Below are 18,501 nucleotides of genomic sequence, written 5' to 3'. Positions count from 1 at the left end.
GTTGCATAGCCATGGAAATTCAGCCATAATCAGTCTTATAAAGCCACCAAGTTAATTTTTCTCTAGTAAACTGCCACAAAATTACAGAGATTAATGTACTTTTATACAGAGAAAAACAGTAACCTTGGTATAATTCAGTGACAGGGACTTTTAATTTAAAGTACAGAATTCAGTGCAGATGTAAGATATTAAGAAAAAAAAGTATTAGAGTGTCTAATCCTCATGCTTTAATCCATAAACTAATCATTGAATAGAGTTCAGATGAAAAACAGAATGGCATAGAATTAAAATACATCAGAAAAGATGTATTACCTCTAAGGAAATATCCCTAAGCTTAATATGGAGTCTTGAAAATACTTTAACTTCTTCCCTTCTGGTAATAAACAGTCCTCCACTAAAATGTAAATTTACATTCCTAAAGACTTGCACTATGAAACTATAATCCAGTCAACTTTTTATTGTCCATGAGGGTATTGTTACAAATCTATCATCTGTCACAGGACTAGCCAGCTTAGCTCCATTTGAAATCAAGTGATGATAAACTAGGCTATGGCTCAATTACAAAAATAGTGTATTATTATTATTCTTTGTAAGAGAGTTTCTAATTTTTAAATCACTGTTAAAATAAAATTTATTTAGACATGTCATGCTTGGGTTTTGGGAAGATGGATGGACAGCCCTGCAATTTTTAAGCATGTATCATGGATGCACACCTTGTCCAAGGACTTACTTATACAAAGAAAATTGCTGTGTAGATTCTCACTGCATCGCGGACAGGATTTGGCATAACAAGACTGCGTTACAATCTCCCATCTATTTTGTTTCAGTAATTAATATGAGAAGATAAAACTTCCTTAGATACATGCGGCTACTAATAAGAAACATCTATAGAAGTTGAAAGTATGTATGAAAAGAATCACTAACTGAAGTTAGCCTCTAGCCAGCAATAACTGCAGTTAGCAACTATTTCACTGCTGGCTGGTGGACTCTGTTAAATCAATCTCTGACATTAAGAAACTAATTTACCTTAGCTTTTTTCATATCTGAAAAAACTACTACAAAATGCTTTTGTTACAGACTTCCAATAAAAGAAGTAAAAGGATTCTGCTTGAGGTATGGAAGCCAAACTACTCTTGCAAGTACAAATAGCCTTTATAGATAATGTTATACACATATATAGATAAAGTTATACATCTAGATGCAGTGAATTTTGTAACATTTCATAATTTTGAAAGATTTCATTGTCTTTTTGGTTAAATAATAAAACAGCACTGCATTCCAACAACTCCATTTGTGCAGGTTTCTAAGCTGTTCTACAAATGATAATGTACCAGCTATAACATACCACTGAGGTAGGAAAAATTGTCTGGACTTGAGATCTTTCAGTCAAAGAAACCATTTCAACTACTGCAAAGTTTCTCAAATGAGGAAGCACATGCAAGTGGTAAATTAAAAGTGTGAAACAGAAAAGAGCAAAAGAAGCAGCTCTCGATTATCTGAACCAACCTAGAGTCCCTGGATACAATGAATCACTCAACAGCAGGAGCATTGACTCAAACTTACACTGATTAAGACGACAGTATACAACAGTACAATGCAATTTCAATTTCTAGAACTTATCATCTTCTTTCACTTTAATCTAGCATTAACAGTAGTTTTTACACATTAGTGAATGTAGTTAAACCAGTCATAAGTCTTTTCTAAGATAAATATATTTTCAACTGTTATGGTACACAAGATTCTTTAGGTCCTAAATGACTGTAGTAGCTTATCCTGAACTCTTTTTAACACAAACCTCAGTTTTAGTAAACAAACTGTTTAGAAAGGAGTTCTCCATAGAAGGTGTTTGCCTCATGTCAGTTCAGGGTGGTGGGGAGATCAACTAAATGAAGCACTACTCCTATGGAAAATTATTTTGTTATGCAAAAGCATATCAGAATGCATATGCTGAAGGTTTTATATGAACCTTAAATTAGATACTTCTAACTCTACAACCCTAATCTTCTCTCCATGCCATTTGGATCAGTTTTTCACTAATGTGCAAATAAACTTGTAAACGAGATACAAACTTTGCACGTGATTATTATGGTGAAATAAACTGAAGTGCAACAGTACATAAAATATTTTTAACAAATTCACCAGTAAATTGCAAATGTGTCTGTCATTTATGTATAGAGAAGAATGGTACTAGTATTTTGGCACTGAAATAAATAGAAGAATATTCAAATAAGGATTTATTTCTTCCTCTTTTGAATGGCTGCTGATATCTCTGTGGAATCACATCTTCATATATGCATGAAGATAAATCAGATACAGTTTTTTTTGTCTCATTCTCTATCACTAAGATTGCTTAACAAAAAAAGAAAATTATTCTTCTTTATTCTTCTTTAAGGTTGAACATGGTTATAGCTCTAGATGAGTTCCTAACACCTTTTAAATAGTCTGATACTCAGTTCATGATCATCCCTAGCTGCACCAAGTCACCACTGCATAATTCTGCAATGATGGCATACTAAGGCTGTGCTGCCATAACTGTGCTGTTACCTACCTAAAACAGCAGTGAAATTCTTAAAGATTCCATATACACTACATTCACATCTCCCAGCTATAATATATATGTACAGGACCAAAAAAAACCATAGCTCAAACCTGGTAATCCTGTTTCTGACAGCTGGAATGGAGTAGAAGAAGAGTATGAGAAACAGACCAAGCATAAAACACACACATAGTTTTTATAAAAGTACCTCTTGAATTAAGAAACTTCTTTAAGCTAATGTTGTATCTGTATTTTTGCATTTAGCCTTTTCTCCCATATATTTTTCCCATCTTATCTTAAATATATTTATACTTTTAGCATGTGCAATACTTACAGCACTGCATCTTACACTTCAATTATGCCTTATGAAGACATCCTTGCTTATTTTAAAGCAGCTAACTTGATACCCATATATTCTTACTTTACATAAAGCATGAATGATTATTTCCAATTCATCTTTCCCATGCCATTCATGTCAGACACTATAGAGTATTTTGTTTCCAATATGAAGTTCTTTTCTACTCAGACCCTCCTTGCATCATCGAGCTGTACTTTTGCTTGATAGACTTCATTTCCTTTGAGACTGAATGACCACAACTGCATTCAGTATTTCAGAGCTGAGTGCACCATGGCACAATGTTTTCTGCTTTTTTTGTCTGATCCTTTACTAGTAATTTCTAGTAATCTACCTGTCTTTCTCTTTACTGCTTAGCATAAAGCTATCATTTCCATAGAAAAATAATGCCAAAAGACTTCCAGAAGTTACAAGTAGTTTAGAGTTGGACACTGCATATGTACAGTAGAAATTACTTGTCATTTATGAGTATTGAATTGCATGTCATCATTTTCCTTTCACTCAAATCTAAAAACCTTCTGCAACTTCTCTGTCAGTTTTAATTTTCACTACTGTGAATAATTTAGTGTCATCAGCCAGTTCCGTCATCTCCCTATTCATTTCCTTTTCTGGATTAGCAGCACATTTTGCAAAAAACCTTTGTAAGACACCACTCTTATAATACCTAATTTTTTAAAAACTGATCTCTATTCTCCACTTAGTAAGTTTTAACTAGTTAGAAGTTGATTAGCCTGTGGGTAAGAGGGAAGGGCTACTAATGAATTTGAAGTCTTTGGTGCATGACTTTTTCAAAACCTTTTTGGAAATACAAGTATTCTATCCAGAACCAGAACATATGTCTCCATAATGTTGAATAATTTCTGCAAAGAAAACTTGACTAGTGAGGTATGAGCATTACTGAGAAGAGCCTGGCTCCATCCTCTTGACATACCCCACTTCAGATATTTATATTCATTAATGAGGTTCCCTCTCAATTGTCTTCTACAGGCTAAACAGGTCCAACTCTCTCAGCCTTTCCTCATAAGAGATATGCTCCAACCTACAATCATCTTTCTTCCTGCCTTCAAACTTCTCAAAGCATTTGCTCAAAGCAAACCACAATCCTCAGTGTTTTTTATCATCAGTAATCTCTCAGAATGTAATAGAAAAAATAACATAATGTGTGTTAGAATGGGTTGGGAAGAAAAATGACATTTCTGTAATTTTTATTTAAAAGTCTTCAAAATCTTCATTGAGGATTTGGCTTTTTTCTTACTTCTGGGAAGAGACAACACTGATTGACTGACTCAATATGTCAATTAGTAGAGAACAGGTTTCATGAATAACTGTCATGTCATCTGGATTAGCTTAATAGACAGAAAGCCACATGCAGTGTAGTATTTTAATCTACTTGAAAAGGGAATGTGATTGAAAAAACTCTCTAGAATGTGTTCATATAGTCACATCCTACACTGACAAAATTAAGATGTCAGTGGTTAGAATAGCCTGTGGATGAAGAACACTGATGCTGAATCAAGAAAAAAGCACTCACTTGCAGAAGTTTCTAGCCCTTGTGTTGTCATCTTTTTTGAAATTAATAACTTTCATATTGTCAAACAGTAGGTTTCCCTGTCATATGACTTTTCCCTTGACTTTCCATCAAGCAACTCATCATGTTCTAGATGCTTTCATTTTAGTCTGATTTTTAAAAGTAAGTTTTAAAACCTTGAGGAAGAGAATCACTGCTGATAACTTTGGCCTTAACCAGAGAACAACTTTAATGTTTTGGGTAGAGGATTGTATGTGCAGTATACAGATAATTTTTCGAAGCTAGTTGGAGTATAGAAAGGAGTCCCACAGGAATCGTCTGCCATCATGAGCTTCTTCACTGTTTTAAGTACTCTGAATTTGCATATGTCCTCTTTTCAGGCAAATAAACATACTTAACACAAAATAGAAAGATGCAAATTATACAGTCAGCATGAATTCTTCCAGTTAATGCTATCTAAATCTTAACCAAAATTGGAAAATCAATATTATTACAACACTTAGTATCTGAATTTAGTAATTCAGATAATGTTCACATTTTAGGTAGTTGGAAGAAACAAGTAGTTGGATTCATAACAGTTTAAGAAACTGCAGTTAATATTTCACTCCAGTTTATACAGACTCTTCTTAATGATCTTCAGCATCATATTTATATACCTGAAAATCTGATTTTGTAAAATTTTACCAAGTCAGACTTACTGCTATTCTTTACATCTTGTAGAAATGCACACATCTGCATGCAAAATGAAATTACTGCTAACTGCTGGTTTTCATTTAAGCACTGTCAATTAACTTCCATTGACTTTATCACACTTTGCAATATCTAATACAGTCAGTCTCCACAGAAATTAATCTCCTCAATTATTGACTTCAGGTTGATGCCCATCAGAAATTTAACTACAAAACCCCACAATTTATTTTATTTTCTTTGTTACAAGTACGAATACAAAAGTGAATCAAACATTAACTAAAACCCAGAACAAGTAATTCTTCTCAAAGTGGGAATGAAACTGAGATGTTGCTCTTAAATTCCCATTAGTTTAAACAATTTCCATTTTAGTTAAACTAAAAACAGAACTCAAATGAAAAACTTTCTGGTTTTGCTTGCTCAATACAGCCCCACTTTTTATTAAATTATTATTAAATTATTAGAAATGCATTTAATTTATGATTAGAGACTTGAAAGCAATGTCACAGTAAGAGAAGAAAAAAAATTGCATCCTCTCAAGAAGTTTTTGGCCTTCACGTAGCCTCACTCTCAAAAATCCTGCTTGTAAACATCTTGACCTAAATGAGCAATCCAGGCTCATCCTTCCAAGCTCAGCCTAGGATTTCAATTTCTCTCCAGTAAAAGAGTGTCCTATTACCCACTGTAATACTTAAATATTGATCTGGAAGCTTGAACATGTCTTGCTTCAACATTTTAAAAAAGCACAACGTTCTGCTGTGTGCTGGAATTTATATTCATAGATTCCAGTCATGCTTAGCCAGCAGCAATTAGAAGATATCCCTTGAGCAACAGCAATTCCAAAAATAGTCTGTCTGCATCATAGAAGATGAAGTACCACTTTCCTCTAAAGTAATGTATGCTGTACATTCAAGTATAATTAGCACACTAGACTTCATAAATAGTATTAAACTAATTACTGTTTGCACCACTAGTGGCAGATGTGGTTAGAGATTATTAATTACAATGGACAATTTCTTGAATTTAACATACAAAATGGAAGTCAATTTCTCCACTGTATTTAATGTCTGAATGACTATTTGCTGAGTGTCAAGAGGGCTCTTTTAAACTAGCAAGAACTGTTACTTATGAAAATCAGTGCATGAAGTAATAGATTTTCTTAAAAAAAAGAAAAAAAGAAAAAAAGAAAAAAGGAAAAAAATCTGTTCATTGTTGTTCATTGACAAGGATACAATTTTATACCTAAACCAGGGAAACTACAAAAGTGGTATGTGTCAGAATTACTGGACAATCTCTGGTCAGGAAGAAAGTTTTATCTCTAACAATACAACTGATATGTTCAGATGGATTTTAAATAAACATCTAAAACCTCCTATATAAGAACTGAAGTAAACTGCTCCCCAGAAATCTAGATATTTCAAAATCGCCTACTGTGGGCCGTGGGTTACTTAACAGAGATTAGGATAGTTACTCCCTGGCTCCAGGAAAAAGTTCTGCTAAATGTGGGGAGGGCCACAGGGGAAGAGAGTTGTAAAGAGGAAATGTGTCTTCCAGAGAAAATCCCAAGACCATTAAAGTTGAAACAGGTAGAGGGATTTTATTTCATGTGCTGACACAAGGTGTCACAATTTCAGTCAATGCTGATGGACCCCCATAAAAAATGGTACATATATCTGTCAATATAAGACACACTGCTAATTCACAAAAGTAAAGCTATTATTTTTTAAACTGAGGTGATTCTAGAAGGATACAGATATAGGGAGAAGCAGGGTGACAGGCATATAGGGGGATATCAGAAGGCATTCATACTTCACCTACACTTAACATTTATTTCTAAGACATTGTTGCCGTATTAAAGTAAATTGAACAGTACTATCTCCCTTTTGACTACTAATTGGTTAGATTTTTTTGCATAAGGATCATTTTCTTGAATATCACAATTGTGAGCATTCATGAAAAGAAATCCTATTAAACTTTTCAAAATTTCAATTCATATTTTGGATTAATTTTACTATTTTCACTTATTGAGACTTTATAATCTAAACACTCAACTAACATACATGCCAATTAGGATCTAAAAACACTTGATTTCTAAGATCACCCATACTTATCTAGCACAATCCCTAACATCCCTCAGTCTTATTTATTTGCTGATGTCTTTCTTGATCTAAGTGCTATATTGAGTGCGTGCCCTTAACTTAATTCCAATACAAACACATAAGATTCAATTTTAATCAAATGGTCACCTCATTGAATATGAGTGGATTGTATATATATATATATATATCATATATATATATATATATATCATATCAGTGAATATGGTGGATTGTATTTTGGTGAAAGTTCAAGCACAGAAATGCATTGGTACAGGTTATGATGATTTGTCAAACATTGATTACCATTGACACCTACTGATTTGCTGACAACCATTTCACAACTTAATTGTTCTGCCTTCAACTAGCTTAGCTCATGGTAGAATGTTTTAACCAACAACTTCAAAGAAAACAAAACTCAGTGATGTAAGAAGCTTACAGTATGTTTGGTAATTCTAATGAAATTTTTAGGTATTTAGGTAAGAAATCTGTTCGGCATAAAAAAGCAAGTAAACAAACAACAGAAAAACCCCAGCACCATAACTGCTACTCATGACCTCATCAGTAGATATGATATTTTATGTACTGATATCTACTATCCCCCTCATATGATAGAATGGGATCAATCCTGAGAGGTGGTGTTTCCAAGCATGTTGCTGTTAAAAGCATATGTTTATGTAAAAAGCATAAATAGTCATGATAGTTTCACTAATATATAGCAACATATTTGCATTGAAGCTGAAGAAACACAGAATAAAGAACTACTATTTCTAAACTCTAAATCCTTCTCATTCTCCCTCTAATTTCTCAACTAAATACAGTAAACTGAATGTCTTGCTGCTTCTTTGAAAAGTCTCTATAAACAATAAGTATTTTTCCTGTCAAACAGAACCACAATATATTTTAAACCAACTGTTTCTAAATCTACAAAATTTTCTATTTATAAATGGAGTTAGGCCTATCAGCCTGCAACTATTTAAATTTCTGTCAGACTTACAGCCAAGCGATGGGTTATCAGCAAGCTGGGATGTTCTGTTATTGCTCCAAAGGTCAATAAAATAGTCCTAATCAATTCTTCTGATGCAGCTTGCCCTGTTGGTAAAAGTAATCATATTCCTTCATAAAATTCAATAGTTAGAATATCTGTGTCTAAAAGTACTGCAATATCATAGGTTACCCCACCTATTGCTCTATCCAAGATTGTTTCTCCTGAATCTATTGATCTGATGAACTCCTGCAAAAGAAGCAGCATTTATGTTAAAACACTTTGGGGGAAAAAAAATTAAAAAGCATAATCACTGAATAATTACAACAATAAATTATTTTTAAAACTGTTCAAATACAAAATATTATTGCACCTACATTAGGATAAACTTTCATAACTAAAACTGAAAGCACCAATGAACTAGCTGTTATAATTTTGCAATTCTGTAATGCTCTTGGAACCTTGAATGTCGAGTACACTAAGAATTACTGCTCTGACAAGTATCAGAAATTATATAATTTTAGCTAAATAGACAGTAATTAAATGTCTTCACTGTTAACAGAAAACTATAATTTCTTATAAAACTTTGAACTACCTTGGACATGGCTATTTCAAAATAACTCATTAAAATTACCAAAGACCATTTAGAAAATGCAATTTTCTGTTATTGTACCATCTTTTTGATCTCCATGCATATACACGCTATGGATGCAGTTACACTCAGGAAAACATGCAAAAATGTACGTATAACTTTCTATTAAAAATCACCTAAATTAGTCATTATATTAAGGAACAGAGTCAATAAAATATTAATAATCTGAATTAAGTAAATATTGTGCAATTAGACCCACTGTTCTTCTGCTTTCATTTCTATGCATAGCTGTTTATTTATTTGGGATGCAAAAGACGTTATTAAGACTTGCTAAGGAAGGAAAATTCTCAGCAGAATGTGTAGCATGCTCTTTTTTACTAATGTAGTATTTAGGAAAATGGCATTCTTTTGTACTTCACTACCAATTAAATTTTCCTTAATACATATTAAAATGGAAGAAGTTTCTACATGGGTTATCTTTTCCACAATATGTAAGAGACATCTAAAGGATTCTTCTCTAATTAAAAATAGAGTTAGAAACCAATTATATATTTCATTATTAAAAACACCTCAGAAAGAGTAATAAAAAACAAGTGCTTCTATTAAAAAAAAGTTATCTTCCTGATCATTTGAAGAAAATTACTAGATTATTATCTAATTAACTTGATTTGAAAGAGAGCAAATTATTTTGTTTGCTCATTTTTATACAGTTTCACACAACCATAGTCTCAAGACTGATTTGAAAACCTCAAAATAGTTGGTGCAAAAACTGTTCTGGCTTCTAATGCTTACTAATTTTATATTAGAAACACAGGGAAAAGATGTGTGATTTAAAGAAATGTAACTATCTGGGGTTTCTCAAGCAATGGAGAGAAATGGTCTATGTGTATTTTGCTACAGGTGAGTCTGTGCCCTGTGCACACCACCAGGAGCCTGCTATTATCTGTGCCTTTGGGGCACGGCGTGTCCTTCATGTACTTCTGTTCACAGCAGAAAACATGAAAGGACTGTCCCGACTCCCTCTCAATTTCTTTGCTCAACACTACTGAAAATTACAGTGATGATGGAAGTAACTTCAAAGCAGCATAAAAAAAAAAATCTCAATGAACAACCGTTACAGGAAAATAACTCTTCTTTTCCATCCAGATCCAAAGCACACATCTTTCTACTCCGCATAATTTCTTACTGTTAAGAACAAGACTATTCAATAAATCAGGAAAAAAAAAAGAACAAAACAAACAAAAAGACTGCCTCACTGAAGTCTTAGGGGCCTCAGTTATAGCACAGTACTTTGAAAAAGTACAGGTTGATGATTGAATGTCCCTTTATAGGTGTCAGTGGGAATGTTGCTAAACACAAATTTCCAGAGTAGATTGTTGTCTGATATAATGGATAGTTATTCTTCCAGATGTAATTATATTAGTTATATCATAACACAGTTACATAAAATTGATTAAAATTTGTTATTAATTTTTCAGATATACTACTATCCCTCCATTTTTCATGTGTAAATTAAAGTGTATGTAAGTTCAATGGCAGGACAAGATATAGGAAACATTGAGTAATGTGCTCCTCCTTGATTTCAGAGGAAAGCTGTGCTACTATAACTAGCCTGACTTCCTTAGTCAGTAGTTCAAACAACCTGGAGTAACATCAAAAGAAAACTTTCATTGTACCTATATTGTTGACAGAATTTCACCTTCTAGAAGGTTGACTGAAAACTACTAATAAATCTACTGCTAGTTAGAAATGCTTCAAAGGCAGAAAGAGCTTTGTAATACAACATCTACAGTTTTAATTTTTTTTCATTATTCTAATGCTAATTTTTACACAAATATTTTATTAGAGATAAATTAAACTACATTTTCTTGGAATAAAGAGTCAAAGGAGAAAGAGAAATTAATCTGAACACATAACTTGAATCTTATTGTTTGTAGCAAACCATTTCTTTATGCTATTTGGAGATAAATACCTAGTTGTCATTTATGAACTCATGCACGTAAAAGTATTGGCTTAACTCTGATATGCATTTTAGAATATCCCTTTTTTTCTCATTTAGCATAAACAATTGTTTTCATATAAGGAAATTATGTAAGAACTATACTACTTCATTTCTCCTGTACTATCCAATGGCACAGCTAAAAAGTTTGTTTTGTATCAGTAATGTCAGAAAAAGGTTGTAAATGTCAACATGAGTTCAGTATCTTACCTTCATAGCTTTTCATAAACTAAACACAGTTTAGAAGTACTGGCAAGAAGAAAAAGGTGACAAGAAGAAACAATACCTCAAATACAGATTAATTAATATTTATCTTTCATTTCTGCTCATGAAATACTAGTAGGATATTACAGAGAAAATATTCTATGTAATTTAGAATTAAACTTTGCTATTCAGAAATAAAGCACACAGGAAATTATCAGTTTATCAAATATGTACAGAGTTTCCCTTTGAATAAATAGATTACTACAGAAAATATTTTCTGACTATGTAGAAAGTTTTGAATACAACCAAAGCTTAAAATACACATTCAGAATAAACTTCTTTCTCCCATTTAGAAACGTTATGTAATTTTATTTCATTAAAGTAACTTCCAAAATTTTATGCATAGGTATATCTTGTAAAAATATTTATCTTGTATTTTATACTTACAAGTAAGATGCCATAGTTGAAAAGAAACTGCTTTGTGACTATCTGGGGACGAAATACCTATTTGAAATTGGCCAAAGGAAAAAAAAATTACATTAAATGCATATCTTATGACCAGAAAAAGTAAAAAAATTATTTCACATGTTAAAAATACAAAAGGAAGAGGACAAAATATGCATTTGTTTCTGTCATTACCATTGTTACAGAATGCACATTTATCAAATGCTGCTTCGTAGCTGGAATACTCATCAACATATCTATGCATTAACAAAACCTCTATTTCACTTCTTTTGATCATGATTGACAGAAATTAGATTTTGGGAAACTGTAAGAGTTTGTCCTCTGTGTAACAAATTTTGCAGGAAAAAGAGTCTACCTGGGATGTCACAAGATGAAGCACTACAGGCACCATAGGAAGGCACATCTTCAACTGTTTGGCCTGGATTGTTGATGGGTGTTTACGTCCAGAGACATTAGTTAGGGCACTGAGAATGTCACCTATAGAAAAAGGCATTTCAGGCTGATACAACAAAAAACCATCACTGAACAACAGCAAATGACGTATAGAACATCTCTGTTCCAGTAGCCTCTGTTGACTCCTGTCTTCTCTGTCAGCCAGAAGTAGTGTTCATGATGAATCCAGCACTTCTTTCCTAGCTCTGTCTTCAACCAGATCAATTCCCTACTCTGGCTACAGGGACAGGCAAAGGTGACCTCTGGCAAAGCAGTGAGGATAGAAGTAGAAGGTGACTGTTGAAGTAAAGATGTAATTACCCCTTCTTGGCAGAGTGGACTTATACTGGCTAAATTATGTGGATGAAGTTCTATTTCCAGTGAAGTAAAAAGTGAAATTCTCACGGCTTTCAGTTAACCAAAAACTGAATGAACTAAGATTAGTGGGTGACATAATGCTGAAGCAATATTTTGCCCTGCAGCACAGTTCAGCAGGAAGAAAAACCCCAAACATCCTTCTCCTCCAAGAAAAGAGATCATTACACCAGCTATACACACGCACATTCTCATTTGCTGATTTAACTGTAACACAAGTGACCTAAATCTACAGGAATTCTCATAAAAGAGATAGCAACAGATCAATGAGAGAACTTAGAGGCCTCCATTACAAACCTCAGACATAAGCTAACAAAATTGTAATGGCAATCGTGAAAATTATACTTCTGACTCAGAAGAGACATATAAAAATCAAGAAAATTATGCTAACTTTGTGGTATACCTCCTATTGTCTACAAAAAGCAAGACCTCTTCTGCACAGGATAAAGAACAGAAGCAGCATGAGAAAAGTTATCTCATATGAAAAGAAGGAAAATTCTGTCCCTATAAGCTGAAAATACCAGAAGCCAAATGCTGTCTTGAAAGAGCACCTGTTATATTTTTTCCCCCCTAAAAAGATAACTGCTCAAAACTGTAAAAAGGAATTCACATATATGTTAAGCAAATAAAGAATGGGACTCCATATTAAAATTATTTTTCAAGCCAGTAAAGGCCTTTTCTTTCACAGTAAGTCAGAATTTAATCATGTTGAATAATACCAATGCTTTTCTTCAGTCCTCATGGAGCTCAGTTTTCAATATAAGCAGAAATGACAGAGCCTGCACTAAAGTAGGCCTTAAAGATTTGACTCATTCACTGTAAAGAAACGAAAGTGTTCCTTAAAACTCTTCAAATACATGAAACACAACAATTATTTCATTAATACCTTTTTGTTTTGAATTACACACAATCTTGTAATTCAAAAAGATCTCTGTTTAGTAACTGATTCAGTGAACAATCTGTCTTTCTGTATTTTAAAGAATATACAACCATCACATTTGGCAATTTTGCATTTGATAAATAGATAGATATGGCTATCTTTAATGTTAGCATGATCTAAACAATTTATATCTACTTCCTAGAAATATGTTAAATATTATAAATGCAGAACTAAATAAATTTCTTATTTACAACAACCAAAAACTTTTAAAATTAACCAAAAGATTAACAATTTATTTCTTTTATTCAAATGTATCTTTAAGGTCAATTCCTACAATTTGTTAATCTATTTGGTTTATAGCTACATCTGGTGGAAGAAGATGGGATCAGTAAGGGGCTTACATGAATGCATATTAAAAAAGCCAAGTAAGATTAATTCTAAATTAACAGCTAAACTGCTTTTCACTGTCCCAATTTTCAAATCTGATTATTATTTTTAGGTGCCCAGAGCTTTCACCACCTCGAGCAGTACATGCTCCTTCATCATACAGCAATGAATAGAAAAAGACTTCTGACAAATATGGACAAATACAGAGAGATAAATTCAGGTTACAGAAAACAATCAACACACAGATCCAGTTTGGAAAAGAAAACAAAGTGTAGAAATTATGCTTGATATCAGTTCTCAAAAATGCATTCTAATTGCAAATCAGTAGTAATTACATATGTAAGCAATTGATGTACTATATATCATGACAATAACTATGTATTTGAAGCTTTCAGATTCTGAGGAAATATCAGAGCCTACTGTATTAGTTGCATTTAGTATATATAAACAGTAGGAGGTGAATTTGTGCTTCAAACATTTATAGCCTGAGACTTCCATCCTGAAATATAGCCAATATGCAAACCTGATATTTAGTTACAAAAAAAGGGATCAGGTGTTTGCAGCAAGGCAAAAATTTGCATTAGCAAAGGAAGCAAAGTTTATTTTAAAATAGCAGCATGACATTTAGGTCTACTAACCTTTGCAGTGCTACCATTACATTTTCAATATCCTAGTGATAATGTAGAGAAAATGAAAAATACATCAGGTATCATCTCATCAGAAGATAATTTTATGAAAATAAATCTCATGTGCATGAGCAAACGTGTTTCAGGTATCTAAAACCACTGAAATATCTAAGCTGAAATTTTCCAGAAATATTGCCTGTAGCAAATACTCTATATATAAATTTCAGCATAAGCAATTAACATGTACTCAGAGATACACCCTGTTGCATCTCTCCTAGGCCTCTGGTTTATCGGGCAAATTTGCTCTTACATTGTAAAATGTTTCTAGACTTTACAGTATCTTTGAAACATTGATAAAACATCTTGTATCTCTGGGCTTCATTCCTGACTGAGCTGGTGAGGCTTACCATTCCACAAACACAAAACATTCATATAGGAAATCATGCATTCCAATACAAAATATCTGATCATGACTCATCTAAAAAATTTCAGGAAGCTGATATCATCATGCAAACTTTATGCAATCAGAAAATACAGTCTTTCCACCTATATACATTAGGAGATACTAGTTTCTTGACAGAGTAATCAAAGGTAAGATCTGTTTGGTTAACAAACTGAATTTACCTAGAATTCCTGGCAGCTCCTGCACAATGTGATAAATGAGAAGATCCAGGCATTTTGACAGATATTCACTGCCACCTTGCTGGTCTTTTCTTGGCATGGTCTTTCTGCTGTCTCTTTCAATATACATCATGAGTCTACATTTAAACAAGTGCAAAACATTAACTCTCACACCAAAGTAAATAACATTATATCTCAAAAAAGTTATTGAACCAGATATTTTTGGTATCTATATCTGTGGTTATAATGAAGATGATACAATACTTTTGGCTCTGTAATTTTGTTGAAATTTTAGACTTCTCTTTTAATCAACTTTAAAACCAACACAAATTACTGAGTCAAGGAAAGAAAGCCTTAAGCTACTTAAGTAAGCACAACTCTACTAGTTTAAATGAAAATGTGATTTTAACATAAAGAGTGAATCTTTCTTCAAACTTAGAGAGAGACTAATTTTACAATCCACTTTATTTTGAAATAGGTAATCCATATGTGCAATATAACTGAAAGACTAAAGACACTAATTTTCAACTCATAAGAATTCCAAAAGCAAGGATAATTAAAGTAAATTGATAAGAGATCAGTCTTTCAGTCCAGAAAAATCATACTATATAGATCACACTGCAGCCTATTAAAGTGTTAGCACTAGTTGGAATGGCCATATTGAAAGAGATAAAAGCCCAAAGTAGTCTTACATCCTCTTTCTAGAAATCTGGTGTTCACAGTTTCTAAATACAAACTCAGTGCATGCATTCCAACTGGTAAGTGCTGTGGCTGTGCCATTCTGAAGAATGACATTTCTCACCGTGAAATGGTAACTGATTTATTAGCCACTGGCTAACTTACAAGAGATTGCTTTAATAATACACCGGTAACAGAATGCTTCAGGCAAGATTTTAAAATGCTTATTTGAATAGACAGAAGGGCCAGACTTCCCTTTAGGGCCATACTATTGACATCTTTGTTTCACATTCGAACTCCCTCCGGGTCCTGTGCAAAGAACCATCAATCACTGGTGAGGGAAATCCATGATCTGGATTTTAAGTATGTATTTCAGTACTAACTTTTGAAATACCCTTCTGATAATCAATTCTCTTTTACAGAACTACGAAAATTACTTATTTACCTAAAGTGTTAATAACAATACTACTAGGAAATACATCTTTCTATCAAAAAGATTATTTACTCAATGAAGTAAAAACTACCTAAGAATACATTTTACAGAATTGTGTCTCTAAATAATACATTATTATGATTGAATACTACACTCTTATCCTTCCTAACCTATTCTACAGAGACAAAGAGAGAAATCAAAAGACCCACTGAGTAACTACTTTTCACCTGTGCAATAGCCCAGATACAAACACATTCTGCGCTTCTCAGAGAGCATGAGGACATCTTTTATTCTTGTAATGTATGGAAACTACATTAAATTACAGGAATTTTGATTTGTCTGTTAGAAAATAACTACTTAAAAATCTGGCATTGTGCTACAAATAGAATTTTACTTTTATAAGCTTGTCACTTTTTAATATAAAATTTTGAATGTTTTGAATAAAATGGCCTTCTAGGCTTTTGAGACAACCAAGTAATTTCTATTCCAAAAAATGTTTAGCTTTAAAATAAAGACAAAATATCAGAGTTTGAATTTTTTTTTTTTTAAGAAAACACTTCCATGATTTAACAATCATCTGATTCTCTATGGAAATACACTTAGATCTGTTTGAGTTTAACTTAAAATGAGCCAAATAGACTTCAGCATGAGTGGTTTTATTTTTTTGGGCGAATGAGGTTATTTTATTTTATAAAAGCATGTTCTATTACTTAATCACATTTAAGAAGGATACAAAGTCGGCTTATTTATTCTGAAAGAGGAAAGATACATGAGTTTTCTCCTTTATGTTGTTCTTCCATTCACAAAATTGTCTTTCACATAAAAATTTTCCAAAAATATGCACAACTGTTTTTTCCCTGATAGTTTGGTTCAACTAAACATTGTCTTGAGAAAACTGAACAGATAGAAATTGTGTAGGCAGTAAAGGATTAGCGTCTCTATTTTCCTTTGACAAATTCCTCAGTCGTATGTAGAACAATTCATCAGTTACTTTTATTCCCTGATGAATCTCAGTGTTCTCTCTTCTTGGTAAAACCAGGCCTATAGAAAGGTATTTATTCAATTCATTGAGTAGCACATTTGTCTTGCATTCAACAACACATGAAAAAAAAAAAAATGTAGATGTTAGTATAAATAAGCTAAATATGATAAGGAGTAAACCACTGTCTATGAAGCAAAGGTTTGGTTTTAAAATAAAATTCAACTGTCTGTATTGTAAGATATGGCCATCAGTGAGCTTTTACACTAAAAAACAAAACAACCCAAGTTTTCTGTAAAAAAATGTGAAAGATTGGAGCAAAAAAGGGAAAATTCCAGAGTTAACGGTCTGTAGTGATAGGAACAGGGATGAGGTCTACTACTAAAAGAATAAGAACTGTTCTCTTAAAAGGAAGGCCAATATGAAGAAAAGAGACTAATTTCACAGAGAGTGACAGACCTTCATGAAACTAAAGAAGCTCGAGCATACTCTGAGGACATGAACAGTCCATTTACCCCAAGAAATCAAGAACTATTTCTTAGTTTTATCATTATTTATTATTGTTACTAATCAATCTCTGCTTACAGAAAATGAGGAAGTTTTTTAAAGCATACTTAATACAGATAAAGTGTTTCTTTTACAGAGATGTAACATCAGATGGCATGCCATGTTAATAGGAGGCTCAATCTCTACTTCTTGCCTTCCATCACTTTTTTCTATTTTTCAATGTGATACCACCTTGCTGGGCTTTTTCCTGAAATCACTGACTTACATCATTGTTCTCTCCTGCCTTCCATTTCCATGTCTTCCCATATGACTGAGCACTAAACTTTTTAGTTCTTTTCCTCACTTCTTTTCTAGATCAATCTTAAGATGTAGAAGGCAGTCTTAAGATGTATGCTAGATGTGAGACTATAGTAGATTTCTAGGCAAAGCTTTTCCTTTAAGGGCACATGTAAGACTTGAAAATTTAATAAATATGGAAGGTGGCCACAGGAAACTGAGAAAGATTTTGCTCAGATGTTATGCTGTTGTGCACAGTTACATTTCTGTAGACTGTGAAATGTGTCAGGAATACTATCCTATCTTTCCACAAGTGTCCATCTCTGCAGAAAGTAGAAAACAAGAGGTTTGAATAAATTCTTTTGGGAGGAGAAGTTCAATCTCTAAGTCAGTCTCTGTTTACCCAGGAAATTCTCTGAAACCATCTAGAAACAAAAAGAACAATTCAGTGAGACTAATCAGAAATTACTGCTATCTCAGAAACGGGTGAAATGAAAAGTCTTAATAAAATTTCAGGATGTGTCCCTCCCCTGAAACACAGATAGCCTGCCTCTGCACATCAAGGAGAAATTAAGGAGACTAGAAAACTCAGTGCAATTAGCAAAATAAATTAATTTGCCCACTGTAAATAAACAAGTGCTACTTCAGCCTAAAGAATCTTGTATCTTCTCTAGCTGTATCACATATGGAAGAATCAAAGGTACGTAATTGACAACCATGGAACACATAGGAAAAAAAGAGTAACAGGTGAATTGTGTCCATGTTGTGGAACAATGAATTCATTTCAAAATTACATTTCTTATTATGTATCAATACTTTTCATCCACAGAACTCAAAATCTGCACAAGCAAAGCAAAACA

At 32.9% G+C, this 18,501-nt stretch overlaps 1 protein-coding gene across 5 annotated transcripts in view; it reads right to left on the bottom strand.

Annotated features, from left to right (window-relative positions):
• Positions 1–18,501, bottom strand: part of ULK4 (unc-51 like kinase 4) — a 216,367-nt gene that overhangs the window by 139,717 nt on the left and 58,149 nt on the right. For all 5 annotated transcript variants that reach the window (XR_012054617.1, XM_002196898.6, XM_030265145.4 and 2 more), the window contains 5 exons: positions 14,772–14,905; positions 11,803–11,924; positions 11,430–11,486; positions 8,385–8,436; positions 8,200–8,294 (listed from right to left, as the gene is read on the bottom strand). Coding sequence is in view for 4 of the 5 variants with exons in the window: in XM_002196898.6 (XP_002196934.6) it covers positions 8,200–8,294; positions 8,385–8,436; positions 11,430–11,486; positions 11,803–11,924; positions 14,772–14,905 (460 nt within the window). In the remaining variant the exon portion in view is untranslated. The remainder of the gene's footprint in view (positions 1–8,199; positions 8,295–8,384; positions 8,437–11,429; positions 11,487–11,802; positions 11,925–14,771; positions 14,906–18,501) is intronic.

The sequence above is a fragment of the Taeniopygia guttata genome, chromosome 2, assembly GCF_048771995.1.
Source record: "Taeniopygia guttata chromosome 2, bTaeGut7.mat, whole genome shotgun sequence".
Lineage (NCBI taxonomy): Eukaryota > Metazoa > Chordata > Aves > Passeriformes > Estrildidae > Taeniopygia > Taeniopygia guttata.
The sequence above is the reverse complement of the archived record's forward strand: the minus strand, read 5'-3'. Positions and strand labels throughout refer to the sequence as shown.